Below are 25,464 nucleotides of genomic sequence, written 5' to 3'. Positions count from 1 at the left end.
GTTTTTATTTTTAATTATGATACTAGACAGTCCCGTTGACCTTCTGTATGGATTTTGTAAAACTGTGATGACTATCGAATCCTAATAGGTGGCAGTCTCGCCTACCTTCTGAGCGGGGGGACGGCCAGCTCGCCAGCAGAAACGGCAGATCAACTATTATTTGCATGACTCATGTCCAGTATATTCACGCTGACCCTTTGTACACAAGACACAAGCTACTGGACATGGTTCACATGTCGGATTACTGGATATTTCCATGTTTTTCGATGGACCGAACGACATGGTCAGACCTCCGGACACACCGGGTCTGTTTACATCGTCTCCTCGGACGCGGTGAGGGATCTAAAGCAGAGGCGGGGCAGCAGAGCTGGCGAGTGACTGAGGCTAGATCTGGCTCCTCGTAGCGCCGCCCTTCCCTGGCGCACAACATGGACGAGGTACATGTATGGATTACAAATACATGGCAGGTCTTGTCCAACTCCGAATCTCACCCCCGGGCCAAGACCGGTGCATGATTCACAAAAGACGCGATATCTCGCTTTCTAGAAAAATCTGCATGCATTTTGGGGAAATGGCCACTCTTTAGGCTGGGGTTGCGCAGGAATGGAAGTTTGTAGAAACAAACGGTTTGTTCCCTGTTGGGAGTATAAATACAAGCATTTGAAATGACCCATAATATGTCTCCATCGTTAAAACAGTCTGAAGCGCTGGCGCCAGATATTAAAGATGAAAAACAGTGTGGCAGTCAATGAGTTAACTGGCACCGGCCCGGCCCCGGGACGTTTCGAGGACTATTTGCCCACCGGCGCGACGCGCCACTTTGGAGACCTCTAGCGGCTCGGACGTGCATATTTCTTTATACAATATATATATATATTGAATTAAAGCCCTATTTGTTGCCTGTTGATTGCCGTTTCAGGCGACATAACCGCTCAGCGGTTCTCGTGTTACATGCCGATATGTCAGGTGAAAATAATTGCCCACCCCTGCTCTATGGACTCAGCACTGCTCAGATAGTGTGTGGCCCTTTCTTTCTGTGTAAACACAACACTATGGACTCACCACTGCTCAGATAGTGTGTGGCCCTTTCTTTCTGTGTAAACACAACACTATGGACTCATCACTGCTCAGATAGTGTGTGGCCCTTTCTTTCTGTGTAAACACAACTCTATGGACTCAGCACTGCTCAGATAGTGTGTGGCCCTTTCTTTCTGTGTAAACACAACACTATGGACTCACCACTGCTCAGATAGTGTGTGGCCCTTTCTTTCTGTGTAAACACAACACTATGGACTCACCACTGCTCAGATAGTGTGTGGCCCTTTCTTTCTGTGTAAACACAACACTATGGACTCACCACTGCTCAGATAGTGTGTGGCCCTTTCTTTCTGTGTAAACACAACACTATGGACTCATCACTGCTCAGATAGTGTGTGGCCCTTTCTTTCTGTGTAAACACAACACTATGGACTCACCACTGCTCAGATAGTGTGTGACCCTTTCTTTCTGTGTAAACACAACACTATGGACTCAGCACTGCTCAGATAGTGTGTGGCCCTTTCTTTCTGTGTAAACACAACACTATGGACTCACCACTGCTCAGATAGTGTGTGGCCCTTTCTTTCTGTGTAAACACAACACTATGGACTCACCACTGCTCAGATAGTGTGTGGCCCTTTCTTTCTGTGTAAACACAACACTATGGACTCACCACTGCTCAGATAGTGTGTGGCCTTCTTCTCGATGGCTGGCGTGAGCTGATGTGTGTTTCTCAGGTATTCCAGGATGTAGATATTAGGGGCCAGTAGGGCCATGTTCTGCTCCCCGCATCCATATGGCATCTTCAGCAGCCCATCCAGGTTCTGGAGGGCTCGGCCCAGGATGTCTCCTGCAGCAGAACCAAGGAGGGATCTTTGAGACAAGTCATCAGGGATAACCTAACCCTAACCATCCAGGTTCTGGAGGGATCCATCTATCTAACCCTACACATCCAGGTTCTGGAGGGATCCATCTATCTAACCCTAACCATCCAGGTTCTGGAGGTATCTATCTATCTAACCCTAACAATCCAGGTTCTGGAGGGATCCATCTATCCAACCCTACCCATCCAGGTTCTGGAGGGATCTATCTAACCCTACCCATCCAGGTTCTGGAGGGATCCATCTATCTAACACTAACCATCCAGGTTCTGGAGGGATCTATCTATCTAACCCTAACAATCCAGGTTCTGGAGGGATCCATCTATCTAACCCCAACCATCCAGGTTCTGGAGGGATCCATCTATCTAACCCTAACCATCCAGGTTCTGGAGGGATCCATCTATCTAACCCTAACCATCCAGGTTCTGTATAGATCTATCTATCTAACCCTAACCATCCAGGTTCTGTATAGATCCATCTATCTAACCCTAACCATCCAGGTTCTGTATAGATCCATCTATCTAACCCTAACCATCCAGGTTCTGTATAGATCCATCTATCTAACACTAACCATCCAGGTTCTGTATAGATCTATCTATCTAACCCTAACCATCCAGGTTCTGTATAGATCCATCTATCTAACCCTAACCATCCAGGTTCTGGAGAGATCCATCTATCTAACCCTAACCATCCAGGTTCTGGAGAGATCTATCTATCTAACCCTAACCATCCAGGTTCTGGAGAGATCTATCTATCTAACCCTAACCATCCAGGTTCTGGAGGGATCCATCTATCTAACCCTAACCATCCAGGTTCTGGAGGGATCTATCTATCCAACACTAACCATCCAGGTTCTGTATAGATCCATCTATCTAACCCTAACCATCCAGGTTCTGTATAGATCCATCTATCTAACCCTAACCATCCAGGTTCTGTATAGATCCATCTATCTAACCCTAACCATCCAGGTTCTGGAGAGATCCATCTATCTAACACTAACCATCCAGGTTCTGGAGAGATCCATCTATCTAACCCTAACCATCCAGGTTCTGTATAGATCCATCTATCTAACCCTAACCATCCAGGTTCTGGAGAGATCCATCTATCTAACCCTAACCATCCAGGTTCTGGAGGGATCCATCTATCTAACCCTAACCATCCAGGTTCTGGAGAGATCCATCTATCTAACCCTAACCATCCAGGTTCTGGAGCGATCCATCTATCTAACCCTAACCATCCAGGTTCTGGAGGGATCCATCTATCTAACCCTAACCATCCAGGTTCTGGAGAGATCCATCTATCTAACCCTAACCATCCAGGTTCTGGAGAGATCCATCTATCTAACCCTAACCATCCAGGTTCTGGAGAGATCTATCTATCTAACCCTAACCATCCAGGTTCTGGAGAGATCCATCTATCTAACCCTAACCATCCAGGTTCTGGAGAGATCCATCTATCTAACCCTAACCATCCAGGTTCTGGAGAGATCCATCTATCTAACCCTAACCATCCAGGTTCTGGAGGGATCCATCTATCTAACCCTAACCATCCAGGTTCTGGAGGGATCTATCTATCCAACACTAACCATCCAGGTTCTGTATAGATCCATCTATCTAACACTAACCATCCAGGTTCTGTATAGATCCATCTATCTAACACTAACCATCCAGGTTCTGTATAGATCCATCTATCTAACCCTACCCATCCAGGTTCTGGAGGGATCTATCTATCTAACCCTAACCATCCAGGTTCTGTATAGATCCATCTATCTAACCCTAACCATCCAGGTTCTGTATAGATCCATCTATCTAACCCTAACCATCCAGGTTCTGTATAGATCCATCTATCTAACCCTAACCATCCAGGTTCTGGAGAGATCCATCTATCTAAACCTAACCATCCAGGTTCTGTATAGATCCATCTATCTAACCCTAACCATCCAGGTTCTGGAGAGATCCATCTATCTAACCCTAACCATCCAGGTTCTGGAGGGATCCATCTATCTAACCCTAACCATCCAGGTTCTGGAGAGATCCATCTATCTAACCCTAACCATCCAGGTTCTGGAGAGATCCATCTATCTAACCCTAACCATCCAGGTTCTGGAGGGAGACATCTATCTAACCCTAACCATCCAGGTTCTGGAGAGATCCATCTATCTAACCCTAACCATCCAGGTTCTGGAGAGATCTATCTATCTAACCCTAACCATCCAGGTTCTGGAGAGATCCATCTATCTAACCCTAACCATCCAGGTTCTGGAGAGATCCATCTATCTAACCCTACCCATCCAGGTTCTGGAGGGATCTATCTATCTAACCCTAACCATCCAGGTTCTGGAGAGATCCATCTATCTAACCCTAACCATCCAGGTTCTGGAGAGATCTATCTATCTAACCCTAACCATCCAGGTTCTGGAGAGATCCATCTATCTAACCCTAACCATCCAGGTTCTGGAGGGATCTATCTATCTAACCCTAACCATCCAGGTTCTGTATAGATCCATCTATCTAACCCTAACCATCCAGGTTCTGGAGAGATCCATCTATCTAACCCTAACCATCCAGGTTCTGTATAGATCCATCTATCTAACCCTAACCATCCAGGTTCTGGAGAGATCCATCTATCTAACCCTAACCATCCAGGTTCTGGAGGGATCCATCTATCTAACCCTAACCATCCAGATTCTGGAGAGATCTATCTATCTAACCCTAACCATCCAGGTTCTGGAGGGATCCATCTATCTAACCCTAACCATCCAGGTTCTGGAGAGATCTATCTATCTAACCCTAACCATCCAGGTTCTGGAGAGATCCATCTATCTAACCCTAACCATCCAGGTTCTGGAGGGATCCATCTATCTAACCCTAACCATCCAGGTTCTGGAGGGATCTATCTATCCAACACTAACCATCCAGGTTCTGTATAGATCCATCTATCTAACCCTAACCATCCAGGTTCTGTATAGATCCATCTATCTAACCCTAACCATCCAGGTTCTGTATAGATCCATCTATCTAACCCTAACCATCCAGGTTCTGGAGAGATCCATCTATCTAACACTAACCATCCAGGTTCTGGAGAGATCCATCTATCTAACCCTAACCATCCAGGTTCTGTATAGATCCATCTATCTAACCCTAACCATCCAGGTTCTGGAGAGATCCATCTATCTAACCCTAACCATCCAGGTTCTGGAGGGATCCATCTATCTAACCCTAACCATCCAGGTTCTGGAGAGATCCATCTATCTAACCCTAACCATCCAGGTTCTGGAGAGATCCATCTATCTAACCCTAACCATCCAGGTTCTGGAGGGATCCATCTATCTAACCCTAACCATCCAGGTTCTGGAGAGATCCATCTATCTAACCCTAACCATCCAGGTTCTGGAGAGATCCATCTATCTAACCCTAACCATCCAGGTTCTGGAGAGATCTATCTATCTAACCCTAACCATCCAGGTTCTGGAGAGATCCATCTATCTAACCCTAACCATCCAGGTTCTGGAGAGATCCATCTATCTAACCCTAACCATCCAGGTTCTGGAGAGATCCATCTATCTAACCCTAACCATCCAGGTTCTGGAGGGATCCATCTATCTAACCCTAACCATCCAGGTTCTGGAGGGATCTATCTATCCAACACTAACCATCCAGGTTCTGTATAGATCCATCTATCTAACACTAACCATCCAGGTTCTGTATAGATCCATCTATCTAACACTAACCATCCAGGTTCTGTATAGATCCATCTATCTAACCCTACCCATCCAGGTTCTGGAGGGATCTATCTATCTAACCCTAACCATCCAGGTTCTGTATAGATCCATCTATCTAACCCTAACCATCCAGGTTCTGTATAGATCCATCTATCTAACCCTAACCATCCAGGTTCTGTATAGATCCATCTATCTAACCCTAACCATCCAGGTTCTGGAGAGATCCATCTATCTAAACCTAACCATCCAGGTTCTGTATAGATCCATCTATCTAACCCTAACCATCCAGGTTCTGGAGAGATCCATCTATCTAACCCTAACCATCCAGGTTCTGGAGGGATCCATCTATCTAACCCTAACCATCCAGGTTCTGGAGAGATCCATCTATCTAACCCTAACCACCCAGGTTCTGGAGAGATCCATCTATCTAACCCTAACCATCCAGGTTCTGGAGGGAGACATCTATCTAACCCTAACCATCCAGGTTCTGGAGAGATCCATCTATCTAACCCTAACCATCCAGGTTCTGGAGAGATCTATCTATCTAACCCTAACCATCCAGGTTCTGGAGAGATCCATCTATCTAACCCTAACCATCCAGGTTCTGGAGAGATCCATCTATCTAACCCTACCCATCCAGGTTCTGGAGGGATCTATCTATCTAACCCTAACCATCCAGGTTCTGGAGAGATCCATCTATCTAACCCTAACCATCCAGGTTCTGGAGAGATCTATCTATCTAACCCTAACCATCCAGGTTCTGGAGAGATCCATCTATCTAACCCTAACCATCCAGGTTCTGGAGGGATCTATCTATCTAACCCTAACCATCCAGGTTCTGTATAGATCCATCTATCTAACCCTAACCATCCAGGTTCTGGAGAGATCCATCTATCTAACCCTAACCATCCAGGTTCTGTATAGATCCATCTATCTAACCCTAACCATCCAGGTTCTGGAGAGATCCATCTATCTAACCCTAACCATCCAGGTTCTGGAGGGATCCATCTATCTAACCCTAACCATCCAGGTTCTGGAGAGATCTATCTATCTAACCCTAACCATCCAGGTTCTGGAGAGATCCATCTATCTAACCCTAACCATCCAGGTTCTGGAGAGATCTATCTATCTAACCCTAACCATCCAGGTTCTGGAGAGATCCATCTATCTAACCCTAACCATCCAGGTTCTGGAGAGATCCATCTATCTAACCCTACCCATCCAGGTTCTGGAGGGATCTATCTATCTAACCCTAACCATCCAGGTTCTGGAGAGATCCATCTATCTAACCCTAACCATCCAGGTTCTGGAGGGATCTATCTATCTAACCCTAACCATCCAGGTTCTGTATAGATCCATCTATCTAACCCTAACCATCCAGGTTCTGGAGAGATCCATCTATCTAACCCTAACCATCCAGGTTCTGTATAGATCCATCTATCTAACCCTAACCATCCAGGTTCTGTATAGATCCATCTATCTAACCCTAACCATCCAGGTTCTGGAGAGATCCATCTATCTAACCCTAACCATCCAGGTTCTGGAGGGATCCATCTATCTAACCCTAACCATCCAGGTTCTGGAGAGATCCATCTATCTAACCCTAACCATCCAGGTTCTGGAGAGATCCATCTATCTAACCCTAACCATCCAGGTTCTGGAGAGATCCATCTATCTAACCCTACCCATCCAGGTTCTGGAGGGATCCATCTATCTAACCCTAACCATCCAGGTTCTGGAGGGATCTATCTATCTAACACTAACCATCTAACCTAACCAACAGTTAGAATTATTTTTAAAGCAAGTAACTCACAGTATAAGTAGACATTTTGAAGGAATTAAACCTCTGAACTTATTATTTTCAGAACTACCATCAATACATCAATTTACCCATAAATCAATACATTACCCAGGACTGATAGTAAAGCTCTGGCAGACCCATCGATCAATACATTACCCAGGACTGATATTGAAGCTCTGGCAGACCCATCGATCAATACATTACCCATGACTGATATTGAAGCTCTGGCAGACCCATCGATCAATACATTTCCCAGGACTGATAGTGAAGCTCTGGCAGACCCATCGATCAATACATTACCCAGGACTGATATTGAAGCTCTGGCAGATCCATCGATCAATACATTACCCAGGACTGATATTGATGCTCTGTCAGACCCATCGATCAATACATTACCCAGGACTGATATTGATGCTCTGTCAGACCCATCGATCACATCTTCAGGGAGTTGCAGCTCCATGTCCTCCTTCAAAGTCTCTCCTGAATACAGAAAACAAAATATGGCCACGACTACTGAGACAGAATGAAACTGGGTGGACGCTTTACCACCTTACAATACCACCTTACAATACCACCTTACACTACCACCTTACACTACCACCTTACAATACCACCTTACAATACCACCTTACAATACCACCTTACAATACCACCTTACAATACCACGCACCTTACAATACCACCTTACAATACCACCTTACAATACCAAGCACCTTACAATACCACCTTACAATACCACCTTACAATACCACCTTACAATACCAAGCACCTTACAATACCACCGTACAATACCACCTTACAATACCAAGCACCTTACAATACCACCTTACAATACCACCTTACAATACCACGCACCTTACAATGCCACCTTACAATACCACGCACCTTACAATACCACCTTACAATACCACCTTACAATACCACCTTACAATACCACGCACCTTACAATACCAAGCACCTTACAATACCACCTTACAATACCACCTTACAATACCAAGCACCTTAAAATACCACCTTACAATACCACCTTACAATACCAAGCACCTTACAATACCACCTTACAATACCACCTTACAATACCACGCACCTTACAATACCACCTTACAATACCACCTTACAATACCACCTTACATTACCACCTTACAATACCACGCACCTTACAATACCAAGCACCTTACAATACCACCTTACAATACCACCTTACACTACCACCTTACAATACCACCTTACAATACCACCTTACAATACCACCTTACAATACCACGCACCTTACAATACCACCTTACAATACCAAGCACCTTACAATACCACCTTACAATACCACCTTACAATACCAAGCACCTTACAATACCACCTTACAATACCACCTTACAATACCAAGCACCTTACAATACCACCTTACAATACCACCTTACAATACCAAGCACCTTACAATACCAAGCACCTTACAATACCACCTTACAATACCAAGCACCTTACAAGGTGCATGGTATTGTACCAAGCACCTTACAATACCAAGCACGTTACAATACCACCTTACAATACCAAGCACCTTACAATACCAAGCACCTTACAATACCACCTTACAATACCAAGCACCTTACAATACCACCTTACAATACCAAGCACCTTGTAAGGTGCATGGTATTGTACCAAGCACCTTACAATACCAAGCACCTTACAATACCACCTTACAATACCAAGCACCTTACAATACCAAGCACCTTACAATACCACCTTACAATACCAAGCACCTTACAATACCAAGCACCTTACAATACCACCTTACAATACCAAACACCTTACAATACCAATGCAATGTTTGCCAATACAATAACTGACAGGAAGTAAACTTGGGCCCAAGCTGTTCCCTTAGCAATTTAATTCTTCTGAGGCGGTCTATACCTGACCAGAGATACAAAAAACTAAGACATCTCAACTCTTAAACAACAATTAAACATGGTCAGATAGGAAGTCAGCGCTACATAAAGGATGCACTTTAGTGCCATGTGTGCATTGGAGGTTTAATCAGTACTGACCTTTTGGACACAGGAGCCAGGTGTAGGTGTCGGTCTGCTCAGTTCCCTCTGCCTGAGGAAGGGTTAGGGTTAGGGTTAGGTGCCTGAGGAAGAAATCATTTATCTTCCTGTTTAACCAGTCAAAGTTAAAGATGCTCTATGGAAGACCGCTCTAGAAGTTAAAGATGCTCTATGGAAGACTGCTCTAGAAGTTAAAGATGCTCTATGGAAGACCGCTCTAGAAGTTAAAGATGCTCTATGGAAGACTGCTCTAGAAGTTAAAGATGCTCTATGGAAGACTGCTCTAGAAGTTAAAGATGCTCTATGGAAGACTGCTCTAGAAGTTAAAGATGCTCTATGGAAGACTGCTCTAGAAGTTAAAGATGCTCTATGGAAGACTGCTCTAGAGGTTAAAGATGCTCTATGGAAGACCGCTCTAGAAGTTAAAGATGCTCTATGGAAGACCGCTCTAGAAGTTAAAGATTCTCTATGGAAGACCGTTCTAGAAGTTAAAGATGCTCTATGGAAGACCGCTCTAGAAGTTAAAGATGCTCTATGGAAGACCGCTCTAGAAGTTAAAGATGCTCTATGGAAGACCGCTCTAGAAGTTAAAGATGCTCTATGGAAGACCGCTCTAGAAGTTAAAGATGCTCTATGGAAGACTGCTCTATAAGTTAAAGATGCTCTATGGAAGACTGCTCTAGAAGTTAAAGATGCTCTATGGAAGACTTCTCTAGAAGTTAAAGATGCTCTATGGAAGACTGCTCTAGAAGTTAAAGATGCTCTATGGAAGACTGCTCTAGAAGTTAAAGATGCTCTATGGAAGACCGCTCTAGAAGTTAAAGTTGCTCTATGGAAGACCGCTCTAGAAGTTAAAGATGCTCTATGGAAGACTGCTCTAGAAGTTAAAGATGCTCTATGGAAGACCGCTCTAGAAGTTAAAGATGCTCTATGGAAGACCGCTCTAGAAGTTAAAGATGCTCTATGGAAGACCGCTCTAGAAGTTAAAGATGCTCTATGGAAGACCGCTCTAGAAGTTAAAGATGCTCTATGGAAGACTGCTCTAGAAGTTAAAGATGCTCTATGGAAGACCGCTCTAGAAGTTAAAGATGCTCTATGGAAGACCGCTCTAGAAGTTAAAGATGCTCTATGGAAGACTGCTCTAGAAGTTAAAGATGCTCTATGGAAGACTGCTCTAGAAGTTAAAGATGCTCTATGGAAGACTGCTCTAGAAGTTAAAGATGCTCTATGGAAGACTGCTCTAGAAGTTAAAGATGCTCTATGGAAGACTGCTCTAGAAGTTAAAGATGCTCTATGGAAGACTGCTCTAGAAGTTAAAGATGCTCTATGGAAGACCGCTCTAGAAGTTAAAGATGCTCTATGGAAGACTGCTCTAGAAGTTAAAGATGCTCTATGGAAGACCGCTCTAGAAGTTAAAGATGCTCTATGGAAGACTGCTCTAGAAGTTAAAGATGCTCTATGGAAGACTGCTCTAGAAGTTAAAGATGCTCTATGGAAGACCGCTCTAGAAGTTAAAGATGCTCTATGGAAGACCGCTCTAGAAGTTAAATATGCTCTATGGAAGACTGCTCTAGAGGTTAAAGATGCTCTATGGAAGACCGCTCTAGAAGTTAAAGATGCTCTATGGAAGACCGCTCTAGAAGTTAAAGATGCTCTATGGAAGACTGCTCTAGAGGTTAAAGATGCTCTATGGAAGACCGCTCTAGAAGTTAAAGTATGGGTATGGCCCTGGCCTGCCTGAGTCAAATTCCCGGTAGGAATTATGGTCCCAGTCCGCGACTGAATAGGACAGATACAGGTTGAAATGTAGGCCACTTGGTTAGGGTTAGAGTTCGCTCAGTTAGGTCAGATGGGTCCAGCCTGACCAGGAATCCCTGGTTCTTGATGTTGTATTGGTATTAGTACCTCACCTTCACCACCAGAGAGCGTGTGACCACGTCGATGCGACCCCTCTCTGGTACGTTCACAATCTCATTGTCACATGAAGCGTGTGACGCCACAGCCTCAGCAGTCACCGTCACGTTCACAACCCCTGTTAGAAGATAACGGACAAAGTGCATCACGTTATGACACGTCATCATTCACTGGCAGTGGTGGAAGGTAAGTATTTTTACTAGGGCTGTCAAAGTTAATGCTTATGATTTATATTACTGGTAGTTCATACAAGACATTATCGTCCTCTAGTCTAAACCAATCTGCACTTTAACATAGGTCTGGGTTGTTTTTATTTCTGTTAGTGCCGCGGATATAAGAAAAAGGTCTAGCTGAGTCAATGTTGATGGTTTTGTTGAACATTTGTATTTCACAGGAGAGAAACTGTATTCAAAGAAAGCTATTAAAATAGTCTTTGAATCTAAATATACTTTCTTTGTGTTGATTTTACATTCATTCCATGATTTTACTCAAGTAAAATCTGTTACAAGCTTCGGTTTTAAGTAGAAAAATGCTATTTTTAATCTAGATTAATTACAGAAAATTGAGAGATTAATTAGCTAATTTTCTTTAATATATTGACAGCACTAATTATTTTTATTTTCAGTTTTGAAACAACATAGACAATACACTTCAACATACAAAACTATAAAGACATATAAAAAAAATAAAAAAATAAAAAACAAATAGACAAAAATGTGAAAAGAAAAAAGGGTGACATGGGTCCTTCGGTCCATTCTATTTTTACATCGTTTATTTACATTTCCATTTATTTTCTTGTTTCCTTTTCATGCTTCTGTGATGTTGTTCCTTTTCTTCCTATATTCCTCCCACTTTTCCCATTTTGACTCAAATTTCTCCTCTTGCAGCCTCAGCATATACGTGATTCTCTCCATTTCCTGTATCCCCTCTATTATCTCTGTCCATTGTTCCTTCGTCGGTGCTTCTACCCTGTACTACAGCTTAGTCAGTGCTTTCCTGGTTGCTACTAATAGTATCTTAATCAAATATTCGTCTTCTCCCTGAATGTCTTTCTGTGACATAGTACTAGACCTGTCTGGGGTATTTCATATCCTACTATTTCATTTATTATCTCCCCTATCTCTTCCCAATAATTTCTTATTTTCTGACATTCCCAGAATATGTGTGTGGTTCACTACTTTTTGCCCACATTTTCTCCAACATGGCTTTTGTGTTGGCATGTAATTGCCCTGTATTTCTGGTGTTATAAAGAATCCAATTATGTTTTTCCACCCAAACTCCCTCCATATCCTTGATCCTGTGGTTGATTGTTGTATCTTACATGTGTTATACCATTCCTCCTCTGTTATCTCTATTTCTAATTCTTTCTCACACTTTTCTTTTATATACAAGGTTGTCATTTCCTTACTGTCCATTATTGCCTGATATAGTGCTGATATAATCCTCCCCTTCCATCCTTCATATGATTTTACCATTATCTTAATTACCTTATTCTGTTATAGTAATCTCTAATCTGTAAATATCTAAAGTGGTCTCTATTCTCTAGTCCGAATATTTTTCAATTTTTGTAGAGTCTGCATCTCCCCTCCTATCATTGTACATATTGCCGTTATCTCCATTGCCGAATCTTGATGTCTGTCTATCCCATTCCCTGAATTGTTTTTGTGGTATTAATATAGGTAAAGACTGAAATAGGTATAATAACCTTGGTAATATGTTCATCTTAATAATTGCTGAAATCTAGGGGCATTACTGTCCATCTTTCTAGGTCTCTCTTGATTTTCTGATTAATCTGTATATAGTTTGCCTCGTATAACCCCTCCACCCCTCTTGTAATGTTCACCCCTAAGTACTTGATCCTGTCCATGTCCAATTTTGTATTTTTCTTTGATCTCTATCGTTGGAGTGTAGTTCAGTGCTAAAGTCTGTGTCTTCATCACGTTGAGTCTATACCCTGAGTAATATCCATATTCTGTCAGTAAATCCATCAGTGTCAGAAAGCTTGTGTCTAGTTGTCTCATATATACTATCACGTCGTCTGTGAACAATCCCAATGTATGTTCTGTTCCCCTTATCTCCACCCCTTTGATGTCTTTGGTCTGTCTAATTAGTTGAGCCAGTGGTTCGATGAATACATCAAAGAGCGTCGGCGAAAGACAACAACCCTGTCTGGTAGCTCTCTCTAGTTTAAGCCTGTCCGTCAGACTGCCATTTACCTTAATCCTTGCCGTTGGTTCTCTATATAATGCCCTAATTGTTTTCATAGCGTTTTTGTCTAATCCAAATTTCTCCAATACTTTATATAGAAATATCCAGCTTACACTGTCAAATGCTTTTTCTTGTCCTGACCCTTCTTTAATTCTTCCCCGAGTCTGTCGATATTGTTCTGGATATTCTGCATGTTAGCTTGGATGCTAGTCTGTATGCTAGCTTGTAGCTCCAAGTGGGTACCTCTGTCGCCCTGCGTCATGCTAGCTTGAATTACCTCCTGCGTCACCTCCTCGTGTCGATAACTTTCCTCCGGTGTTTGTACTTCTTCTGGGGTCGCCTTTCTTTCGCTTTTTCTTGTGTTCATCCTTCCTTTTCTCTTATATCCTTGAATTGTCACTTTTTATTTTGTTTTAGATATTTTAACTTCCTTTTTCCTTGTTCTTTGATCGGGAGCTCTTTACAATGGCCGCCTACCCGAACATCTCAAACCGGAAGTCTCGACAGCACTAATTTTTACTCAAGTACGGTACTTAAGTACAAATTCAAGCTATTTGTGCTTGACATGAGTATTTTCAGTTTAGGGAACTTTTACTCCACTATATTTCAAAGGAAATATTGTACTTTTTACTGTACTTACCACTACATTTATCTGAACCCATCAGTTACTAGTTACGTTGATGAAAAATATAAATGTATGAAGATTATAAACTTTCACATTTGAAGTCTGTCAACTTCAAGAGTTAAATCAGAGCAGCATAACTGGACCACATACCACTTTAACATAACCTTTAATCAGAGCAGCATAGCTGGACCACATACCACTTTAACATAACCTTTAATCAGAGCAGCATAACTGGACCACATACCACTTTAACATAACATTTAATCAGAGCAGCATAACTGGACCACATACCACTTTAACAACCTTTAATCAGAGCAGCATAACTGGACCACGTACCACTTTAACATAACCTTTAATCAGAGCAGCATAATTGGACCACATACCACTTTAACATCACCTTTAATCAGAGCAGCATAACTGGACCACATACCACTTTAACATAACATTTAGAGGTCAATGGATCGAGGCTTGAATGCTCCTAAGCACTGAATACAGTCACATAATTTAGAATATGTACTTTTACATTAGATACTTAAGTACATTCAATAGCAAATACGTCTCTACTTTTAGAATTTGAATGGAGGACTTGCTATTTTATTTAATTTTAACTGTTATTTTATCTGGGTATTTCTACTTTAACTTAAGTAAAAGGAACTGTGTACTTCTTCCACCACTGTTCACTGGCAGCATTCATAATGGGTTCAGTGCTGGTGACTCACCCAGCACAGTGGGCGCCATGGTCCAACTGAGGGTCCTACGTCCATTGGCACACAGACAGGCTGAGTACTGGTCACCAGAGAGCGCTGTGAGAGTGTAGTCTAAGGATGGAGTCGGGGTCACAGTGACCTGTCATAAAGGTGTGAAAATACATTATGGACACGAGCACATACCTGATGAATTATTCATTATCTCTGTGGTTCCTGTATGAATAACAGCCAAGGAATACACAATCATAGCGGATTAGGGGTGTAACGGTACACAAAAACCACGGTTCGGAACGTACCTCGGTTTTGAAGTCAAGGTTCGGTACGGGTTTTCGGTACAGTGGGGGAAAGTTTGTCTTTCCATGGTCCACTCAGGGGTGATGTAGTGTGCAGTAACTAATTGTATTTGTAGGGCTGTCAACAAATATTCTATATTGAATTTCATAATCGACTTGTAAAAAAAAAAGTTAAAAATAATAATAATTATATTAGATTGTGAAAAAAACAGCCCCCGGTGGGCGGTCGTTAGTGGTTAACATACCGTTGTATTCGTTCGGTACACTACACAGCCGTTCGGTACGGTACACACTGAAACAGTTCAGTACGGATATGTGTACCTTCACACCCCTATAGCGGATTGATCACATTCGAGCTCAGCGTCTGTATACCATGATGCAGCTGGACAGGTAGTTGAAGACGGTTGCCTTCAGCTCAAAGTGCTCTCCCCGGATGATGGAGTAGGGCAGGCTGAGCTCCAGGAAGAAGGGCTGGAAGACTGTGAGCTCTTTGGAAGGAGCCAGGCCAAAGCCTTGAGAGGACAAACAGAAAGCTTCCGTCTCCCAGGTGGTGATGGTGTCGGGGACAGTGAGGGACACGTCCTTCACACCTGATGCTCTGGACAGACAGAAAGACAGTCCAACGGCACAATTACATCACTGTGTATCAATATGGCATACAGCACATCCAGGCCTTTTATAAGGAACTATGTGTACATGAAAATGATTTTAAATTGACTGAAGTAACTACTGAAGAGGTTATGAAAAAGCTGCAGCCAACAAAAGCCACAGGCCATGACAATATTCCCACCAGATTTCTTAGAGACTCTGCTTCCATCATAACTCCCATTGTAGCCCATATCACCAACCTCTCCATCAACCAGGGTCACATCACGCAAGACCTCAAGCTTGCTAGGGTAACCCCACTATTTAAAAAAGGAAGCAAACTGGATCCAGGTAACTACCGCCCTGTTTCTGTCCTATGTTCCATATCAAAGGTAATTGAGAGGCTGGTATATGAGCAGATAGACAACTACCTGACTGAACATAAGACTACTGTACCAGTTCCAAAGGTTTCAGAAAATCACACTCCACTGACACCCGTTTACTGTACCTGACAGATTATATAAAACGTGAGATGGACAAGGGGAACTACTGTGGGATGGTCATGTTGGACCTGCAAAAGAGCGATAGGCTTTGATAGCATGTCAGCGAAATGGGTCAAGTCCTACCTGGAGGGAAGAGAACAGGTGGTAGACATCAATGGCACCATGTCCTCGTCCCTTCCAGTGACATGTGGGGTCCCCCAGGGAAGCATTTTGGGGCCTCAACTGTCTTTAATATACATCAATGATATGAAATCGGCATGCGATTGCATCCTGTTCCTGTTTGCTGACGACTCGGCACTCCTGGTCTCAGACAGGGATAAGTCTAAAGTGGAAAGTGTCCTGAGCAGTGAAATGAAAAAGATCTGCTCTTGGCTCAGTGACAATAAATTGTCTCTACATCTGGGAAAAACAGAGGCCATACTCTTTGGGTCAAACGCCAACCTAAAGAAATCCCAGGGTTTTAAAATTAGAGTAGGTGATAACATTATTGAGGATAAAGAGGAGGTCACCTACCTGGGCTTTATTTAAAATAACAAACTTTCTAACAAAAAAAAGGCACAAAAAGTGATTACTAAGGTTAATCAAAAAGCCACATTTTTAGAATTTCCTCTTTTATATATAGGACCGCTCTGAGGACCCCAGCTGGAGCCTCACTCAGTGTCACTGTGACTACGCTTGTACTTCATGGTACAGCAACATCTCCAAACACATGAACACAAAGCTCCAGACCTCCCAAAACAAACTAGTGAGACTCCTGCACAACCTTCACTTTAGGACTCACCTAACGCCAGCCCACTTTAACAGTCTGGGATGGCTCAGGGTTGAGGAAAGGGTACACCAGCTTAAAATGCTACTGGTTTTTAAAGTACTGAAAGAAATGGTCCCCAAGTACCTAGTAAATTATTTTAATAAAGTAGGAGATGTCCACAAACACGCCACAAGAGGGAGCCCCACTGACCTGTCCCTGCCGAGAGTCAGGACATGCATGGGGAAAGACGCATTTCTTTACTCGGCTACTGTAATGTGGAATGCCCTGCCAAGTGCCAACATTCATAAAACTCTGAAGAAAAACTGCACCATTAGACGGACTTTCATGCATTAGTTTCAACACTGATGTGTTCTGTATGACCCATAATTCATTATAGTTACAGTAATTGTAAAATAGCGACAGTAGTGTAATTATTGTCAAACCCTATAAATAGCATTTGGAATAAGTCTTTCTTTCCGAATGAATGCAGCATGGTTTATCTATACAGCATTATCGGAATACTACAGGGTGCGCTGACAGCGCTCTGCGGGGAGCTGTTTTCAGAGATAGCAGATAGGGCAGTCTATTTGCAGAGAGAACATAATATTAACCGCTACCCGAGACACATTCTCCTTGATTTGTACCGCAATTTGGGATCCAAATTGGAGTGTGGAACAAAACGCACAAATGCCATCCCCATGCACATTCAAGTCCTCTCCACCCTCGGGTCTTTGGCCACCGGCACGGTCCATCGTGATATATTGGAGATGGATCAAGCAATAGATTGTTACTGTACCACCCATGTAGCCGTCAAAGCTCCATCACAAACTCAGTTATGTGAATAGAAAGGGATTCAATGTTGCGATGCGCATTTGGCTGATGCATGTCATTGCTGGTGACCGGGAGGAAGGCACGCATTGTATTGAATTAAATTGTAATGTTATTACTGGGATATCTGTAATTAAAATATTGCTTAAATGCAGGTGATCGGGGTTATCCACTGAAGCCATAGTTAATGATTCTGACCAACCCAACGAACGACCCACCAGGAGTGCAATTATAACGGGCTCACGCGCGAACAAGAGCCCTTTAGAGCGCAGTTGGCCTGCTTGTTTGGCACGGGGGGGGGGGGGGGCAGACGCAGAACACCCACCTCCAAACGTGATTAAATATTGTTTAAAATAAAAAGCAAAATACTATTATTTTGTGTGTCATATTTCCAAATAAGATTGGTCACAATGAAATGCTTTCTAGCTTCAATTTGTTGGTTAGAATAGATGATCTCCGTTGAAACTTCACTGAGACTCTGAGAGCGAGATTGATCACGGAGGACTCGCTCTCAGTGAAGTTTCAAGTCCATTTATCCATTTTTCCACATTTCATGGGGGTGTTTCATTACCTATATGGTTAATTACGGGCGGTTCTGTATACAAATACTTAAAATCGTGCACGAGCGCGGAGCGTAGAACAAGTGGCATTTATCAACATGGAGTACTTGCAGGTGTGCGTAGGACCTGTGTACGCACGTTTGATAAATCCTGATTTTTCTGTGCGTAGAGACATTCTAAATTCCGTGCGTAGGAACGAAAATAGAACACTTTCTACGCATTATTGATAAATGAGGGCCCTGAACTCCCCTCTCGGATTTAGTTATTGTACTTATTTTTAGGGTGTCCTATCTCGTGTACATGTCCATTCGTGTTGTTGTGCCTTTTTATGTTCCATGTACATTATGGACCACAATGGAAACAAGCCATGGCTTTATTGTGTTTTATCCATTTTTGACCAGCGTGATGACCCTGTTATTGTTTTTTTCAAATGTTTGTCCTACGTTTGTGTCAAAATAAAGTATTCAATCAAAAAAACCTTTGAGGACAAAATATTACACAAATGATACCCGTGTATCGTAACACAGTATGGCCTCCAAGACACTCACCCCACTTCTACCAGGTCCCATATCCATGTCTCAGGGAAGAACACACGGACCGTCTCCAGCGGGGGAGGACTCCCACTATATCCTCCTCCAACTCCAGCGGAACCAAGAGGTTGCATCATTCTCGTTCTATATGAATATATTCCTGACAGAAGAAGACATTCATTATTTTATGTGCAACACCAATTTTAACTCAACTGTATGTGTTGCTGGGAACCTTTCAACATATTCCACTGATGACAGAAAAAAATCTCACCACCACCACCACCACCACGGCCGAAGTAGTACTGCCTCCCCTTGAACTCGAGGCAGGACGGTATCCTGATGAGCAGGTTGGTTGCCACCTTTAGCCCCAAGTTCTAGATCAACCAACAACAGTCAACATTATGCACATGTCCAGAGTTAATTATGTTACGTTAAGTATATTGATTTGTTATATTGTTTACACTGCTTTTTACTACCTGTACCTCCCCTCCCCCATGCTGCTATGATGCCTGAATTTCCCCAAGGGGATCAATAAAGGAATATCTTAATATTATGTCATGAAAGCTGCATCTGTAGTACACTGCAGACAGTCCATAATCCAGTAGTACACTGCACTGCAGACAGTCCATAATCCAGTAGTACGCTGCATACAGTCCATAATCCAGTAGTACACTGCATACAGTTCATAATCCAGTAGTACACTGCATACAGTTCATAATCCAGTAGTACACTGCATACAGTCCATAATCCAGTAGTACACTGCATACAGTTCATAATCCAGTAGTACACTGCAGTGCAGACAGTCCATAATCCAATAGTTGTAATCATATTAATGGAGACTAAAAGCAAAACAATTGTTTTATGCTTTTGACAAATAAAATAAAGAAGTGAGGGGTGGGGGGGGGGGGCACCTGGAAGACGGAGAAAGCATCATCTCTGTGTCCTGGGTACGGCATGACGTATCTTCTTGGTCTCGCAGGCAGCCGCAGGCATTCTACAGCGTCTTCAACTTCATGTGGAATAGATGTTGCTTTCTCAACAGGCAACAAGTGAAAGATCTGTTTGTTTTTTTAAAGAAAGATAAGTCAAAACTTTAATGTACTTTGTTACAGCACAAACTCTAGATAGTGAGATCCTGAAAGCTATGACCCAACTATTTTGCAGTTGGATATGGATTTCTCTCCTTTGGCAATGCAGCTGTAAGAAATGGTGCCTTTTGTCTCCAAAATGGACCCATCTCAAACCCGCCCTCTTTTCTTGATCTTCCAATCACAACCGTTGCTTCCAGAGGACGGGGTGCATATACTGTAGGTGTGACGTGTACCCGTTCGAATTAGTCTTCGTTTGTCGTTTGTAATACTCGTCGATACAAACTATAATATCTGATTTTACCACAAACATTTTCCAATTTCCAATTTCATTTTATGGAATAGTATATACACAAATATTACTGTTATATCATGTTGTCCTGCATAAGGTTTACTAATTGAACCCTTGCACTGAAGAACCATATAAATAAAAAAAAAATATTATTTGGACAGCACATAAGTTAATAGCAGAAGTTAATCTAAATCACTTGGAGTGTGAATGTTATATATAACAAGAAGCTACTCAACTGTGATCGTCTTTACCTATGAGTGAACACTAACTTACCATCTTTAGATAATAAACTTTGAAAACAGGACCTCATGCACCAACACTCATAAGTTTCCTGAAAATGCAAATGATCGCAGCTGCGAACTCCTTGAATGAAGTACGTCACTCATTCTTAAACTGGAAGCGTGTTCTCGTACCCCATTTGCGTCTTGTATTGTCATCATACAGCACAAGTACAATACAACAGAAATAGGTTTGGCATCTAACCGGAGTACAAATGTAACAGTAAAGTGCAATAGTAACATACTACATCAGTAACCTCATAACGAGCTTGTTGATGCATTGCCGCCTAAGAGAGGAGTATATGGAGAGGAGTTTATTCAGAGGTTTTATTCTGGCCGAGGAGTATTGGCCAATTCGTTTACCTTGACCAAAGTGTCAGTTGAGAAAGTAGCAGAAATGTTGGCAGAGCTTAATATAGCAAAAGCCACTGGCAACATTTCTACACATTTTTTAAGAGATGGGGCACAGGAAACAGCTCCCTGTGTTGCACATCTTATTAACCTCTCCCTGGAGCAAGGCATTGTACCAAGTGGTACTAAACATGCAAAGATCATTCCCTTGTACAAAAAAAGGGAATAGCACTGAGCCTGGTAATTACAGGCCAGTATCCATTTTGAGTGTCACGTCCAAGATTTTAGAAAGAGTGGTGCACGAGCAGATATCAGAATATGTTGGCAAGGACAATCTTCTATATGAATTCCAATCAGGGTTTAGGAAGTCATATTCTACAGACTCATGCCTCCTTTATCTGACTGATTTTATTAGAAAGGAGATGGATGGGCGGTTAGGTGGCCGAGCGGAGATTGCGTTCGTCACCAGCCCCGAAGCTGAGCTGGATTTGCCTGTTCGAATCCAGCTCACAGCTCCGGGGTTGTCACCAGCTTGGCTGGCCGTCTGCACTGATACAATTGGCTGTATCAGAGGGTGGGAGAAGCTGGCGGGGTGGGTCCGGGTCGTTGTAAACAGCGACTCCTACAGTTCGGTCGGGGCGCCTGCTAAGCGCAGATTGGACGTGAGGGGGATAGTGTGGTCCTCCCACACGCTACGCCCTCTCAATGAGAATCCGCGCTGCCAGGTGAAAAGAAGCGGTGATTGGCTGGACGTGTGTCGGAGGAAGCACGTGGTAGCCTCCACTCTCCCAGATGATCTGACTGTGGGGGGTAAGTGCGCAGCGACCAGGAAGGGACTGGGAATTGGCATACGACTAACATTGGGATGGGAGAAAATCGGAGGAAAATGGAGGGGGGAAAAGACCAATAAAAAAAAAAGAAAGGAGATGGATGAAGGGAAACTGTGTGGAATGGTCTTACTTGATCTTCAGAAAGCCTTCGACACAGTAAATCATGGTCTACTGCTTAATAAACTGAAAGCGCTGGGACTGAATGATACAGCTGTAAAGTGGATTGCCTCAAATCTGACAGACAGGGACCAGAGGGTAGAGGTCAATGGATTTCTGTCGAATGCCAAACCAATAGTTTGTGGGGTGCCGCAAGGAAGTGTTTTAGGACCATTGCTATTTTTATTGTACATAAATGATATGAGAGATGAATGTTCTTGTAATTTATTCTTATTTGCAGATGATTCAGCGTTGCTCATCTGCCATAAGGATCTGAGTACACTCCAAAGAATGCTAGGAGAGGAACTCTCTAAGGTTAGGAATTGGCTGTCTGACAATAGGCTCTCACTTCACTTAGGCAAAACAGAGTCTATTTTGTTCAGATCTAAGCCCAGATTAAAAAAGGCTCCTGAACTCAAGGTAGAATTAGGGTCTGAGGTTATAGCAGCAAGAACAGCAGTGAATGTATGCTGTATGCTGGATGACAGTCTGGGGGGTGGGGGATGGCCTTACAGGTGCTGGGTAAGGTAAATGCCCACACCAGGTTTTTGGCTAGAAAGGCCAATCTACTTGACAGGGAAAGCCTTAGACTACTGGCCAACAGCCTGGTGCAGTGTCATTTTGATTATGCTAGTGTAGCCTGGTTTGGGGGACTGTCAGCTTCATTAAAGAAGAAACGACAGGTGTCACAGAATAAGCTGATCAGGGTTGTGATGGGCCTAGGCCCTCATGATCATGTTGGGAGGAGACATTTTCAGGAGCTCAATTGGCTACCAGTTGAGACCAGAGTAGCACAGCTTAGGCTCAACATGGTACACAAAATAATCAATAACAGGGCCCCCAAACATTTTAGCAACTATTTGCCTAGTGTTAGTGAATCACACAGCCACATAACGAGATCTAGCTCAGCAAACCTGCCTCCTCCAAGGTGTAGAACAAAGATGGGACAGAGCTCATCCTCCAAGGTGTAGAACAAAGATGGAACAGAGCTCATCCTCCAAGGTGTAGAACACAGATGGTCTGGAGGGTGTAGACTACCCTACTGTCTGGGGAGGGTGTAGACTACCTTACTCTCTGTCTGGGGAGGGTGTAGACTACCTTACTGTCTGGGGAGGGTGTAGACTACCTTACTGTCTGGGGAGGGTGTAGACTACCCTACTGTCAGTCTGGGGAGGGTGTAGACTACCTTACTCTCTGTCTGGGGAGGGTGTAGACTACCTTACTGTCTGGGGAGAGTGTAGACTACCTTACTCTCTGTCTGGGGAGGGTGTAGACTACCTTACTGTCTGGGGAGGGTGTAGACTACCCTACTGTCTGGGGAGGGTGTAGACTACCCTACTGTCAGTCTGGGGAGGGTGTAGACTACCTTACTGTCAGTCTGGGGAGGGTGTAGACTACCTTACTGTCAGTCTGGGGAGGGTGTAGACTACCCTACTGTTCTGGGGAGGGTGTAGACTACCCTACTGTCTGGGGAGGGTGTAGACTACCCTACTGTCTGGGGAGGGTGTAGACTACCCTACTGTTCTGGGGAGGGTGTAGACTACCCTACTGTCTGGGGAGGGTGTAGACTACCCTACTGTTCTGGGGAGGGTGTAGACTACCCTACTGTCTGGGGAGGGTGTAGACTACCCTACTGTTCTGGGGAGGGTGTAGACTACCCTACTGTTCTGGGGAGGGTGTGGACCACCCTACTGTCTGGGGAGGGTGTAGACCACCCTACTGTCTGGGGAGGGTGTAGACTACCCTACTGTCTGGGGAGGGTGTAGACTACCCTACTGTTCTGGGGAGGGTGTAGACTACCCTACTGTTCTGGGGAGGGTGTGGACCACCCTACTGTCTGGGGAGGGTGTAGACCACCCTACTGTCTGGGGAGGATGTAGACTACCCTACCGTTTGTTCCTCACATTTACCCATTCACTCACACCGATGGCGGAGGCAACCAATAGGGAGCAAGTAGGGGTTACATTTCTTGTTCAATGATACTTCGACACGCTGCCCAGGAGGAGCAGGAATCGAACGGGGAACCGCTCTACCTCCTGAGATACTGTTGCACCCTCATCTATTACCTTGTTGTGAGCTACATGTAGGCGTTACATTGTATCTGTAGTACGTACCTCGTCTGTTATGGTCTTACCTCATGTATTACCTTGTTGTGAGCTACTGTACCTTTAGGCGTTACATTGTATCTGTAGTACGTACCTTGTCTGTTATAATCTTACCTCATGTATTACCTTGTTGTGAGCTACATGTAGGTGTTACATTGTATCTGTAGTACGTACCTCGTCTGTTATGGTCTTACCTCATGTATTACCTTGTTGTGAGCTACATGTAGGCGTTACATTGTATCTGTAGTACGTACCTTGTCTGCGTCCAGCTTCTTCCCTGGCTCTTTGATCAGAACACTCTGGTCCACAGCACTGATGCCACATAGGGAGCCGGGCTGGGCCGACACCCGCAGCGTGTTCTCCTCTCCTGGGACCGCTGTGGAGGGAGAGAACTCCACCGACACCTGAGACACAACGGAGACATCAGCTTTAGAGCTATGATCTGGACCGGTTTAACCCATTTAACCTCTTAAGCCCGGAGCCTATTTTCTGAAAATCTGCCTAAAATACATACCTAAGTAAATCTAAGGAAATGAATAAAGGGAAGATGATTAAACAAAAGGTTCTGTAGATACAGTACTGAATTCTCCCATCCGGACCAATGCAATTTGAAATATTATTATAGAATATAGAATAGCAGGCTTATAAATTACCTTATTATAGCCAATTCGCACATTTATATATATACATATATTATCTTTCAAATGGCCAACTTCAATTTTGATTTAGTATCACCAGGCGTGCATAAGAACAGATAATGAAATCTACTGTACTTTTTTATTTTGATCAGGGTGCAACAGTTTTTTTTTACCTACTTTTTCTCCTCCTTTTTCTGTGATTTTTCTCACATCCCAATTTCCTCTCGTGCCAATTCCCCCCTCCCCTGTCTTGATTGTTGCTCGCATGTGCCCCCCACTGGCCGGTCGTAGGGAGGGTAGAAGCCCATCACATGTCCCCTCCGATACATGTGGAGGCAGCCAGCCACTTCTTTTCACCTGCCAGCGCGGACTCTCATTGGCGAGGTGTAACGTGTGGGAGGCTCACACTGCCCCCGCCATCTACTGTCCTTGCTGTGCAGGCGCCCTGACCGACCTGTAGGAGTCGCTGTTTACAACGACCAGATTACCACCCATCGACTTCCCTCCCGCTGACTCTGCCAATTGAGTCAGTATGACGGCCGGCCCAAGCCGGAGGCAACGCTCACAGCCGGATTCGAGACTGGTGTCTCTTGCGTTGGTGACGAGCGAGGGTGCAACAGTTTTGAAACTAATTTCAAATCAAATTGTTGCTGCATGCTAACAATAGGGAAGAGAAACTAACTGCACTTCAATATTTGTCAATAACGTTAAGTTTTGTGGTTTATTATCCCGAATAATAAGAGTT

The 25,464-nt window shown here is 43.5% G+C and overlaps 1 protein-coding gene across 1 annotated transcript in view; it reads right to left on the bottom strand.

Moving 5' to 3' along the window:
* LOC311226726 (pregnancy zone protein-like) overlaps positions 1-25,464 on the bottom strand; it is a gene marked incomplete at both ends in the record, with an annotated part of 79,230 nt that overhangs the window by 22,848 nt on the left and 30,918 nt on the right. The window contains 10 exons of the mRNA XM_084312136.1: positions 1,712-1,888; positions 7,838-7,921; positions 9,481-9,532; positions 11,391-11,512; positions 14,947-15,073; positions 15,600-15,825; positions 19,000-19,141; positions 19,253-19,355; positions 19,893-20,039; positions 24,336-24,485. Of these exons, the coding sequence (XP_084168262.1) occupies positions 1,712-1,888; positions 7,838-7,921; positions 9,481-9,532; positions 11,391-11,512; positions 14,947-15,073; positions 15,600-15,825; positions 19,000-19,141; positions 19,253-19,355; positions 19,893-20,039; positions 24,336-24,485 (1,330 nt within the window). The remainder of the gene's footprint in view (positions 1-1,711; positions 1,889-7,837; positions 7,922-9,480; positions 9,533-11,390; positions 11,513-14,946; positions 15,074-15,599; positions 15,826-18,999; positions 19,142-19,252; positions 19,356-19,892; positions 20,040-24,335; positions 24,486-25,464) is intronic.

This window comes from Notolepis coatsorum, assembly GCF_963971535.1.
Source record: "Notolepis coatsorum genome assembly, chromosome: 1".
In the NCBI taxonomy this organism is placed as follows: Eukaryota; Metazoa; Chordata; class Actinopteri; order Aulopiformes; family Paralepididae; genus Notolepis; species Notolepis coatsorum.
Note: the sequence above shows the minus strand (reverse complement) of the source record. Positions and strands in the feature narration are given on the sequence as shown.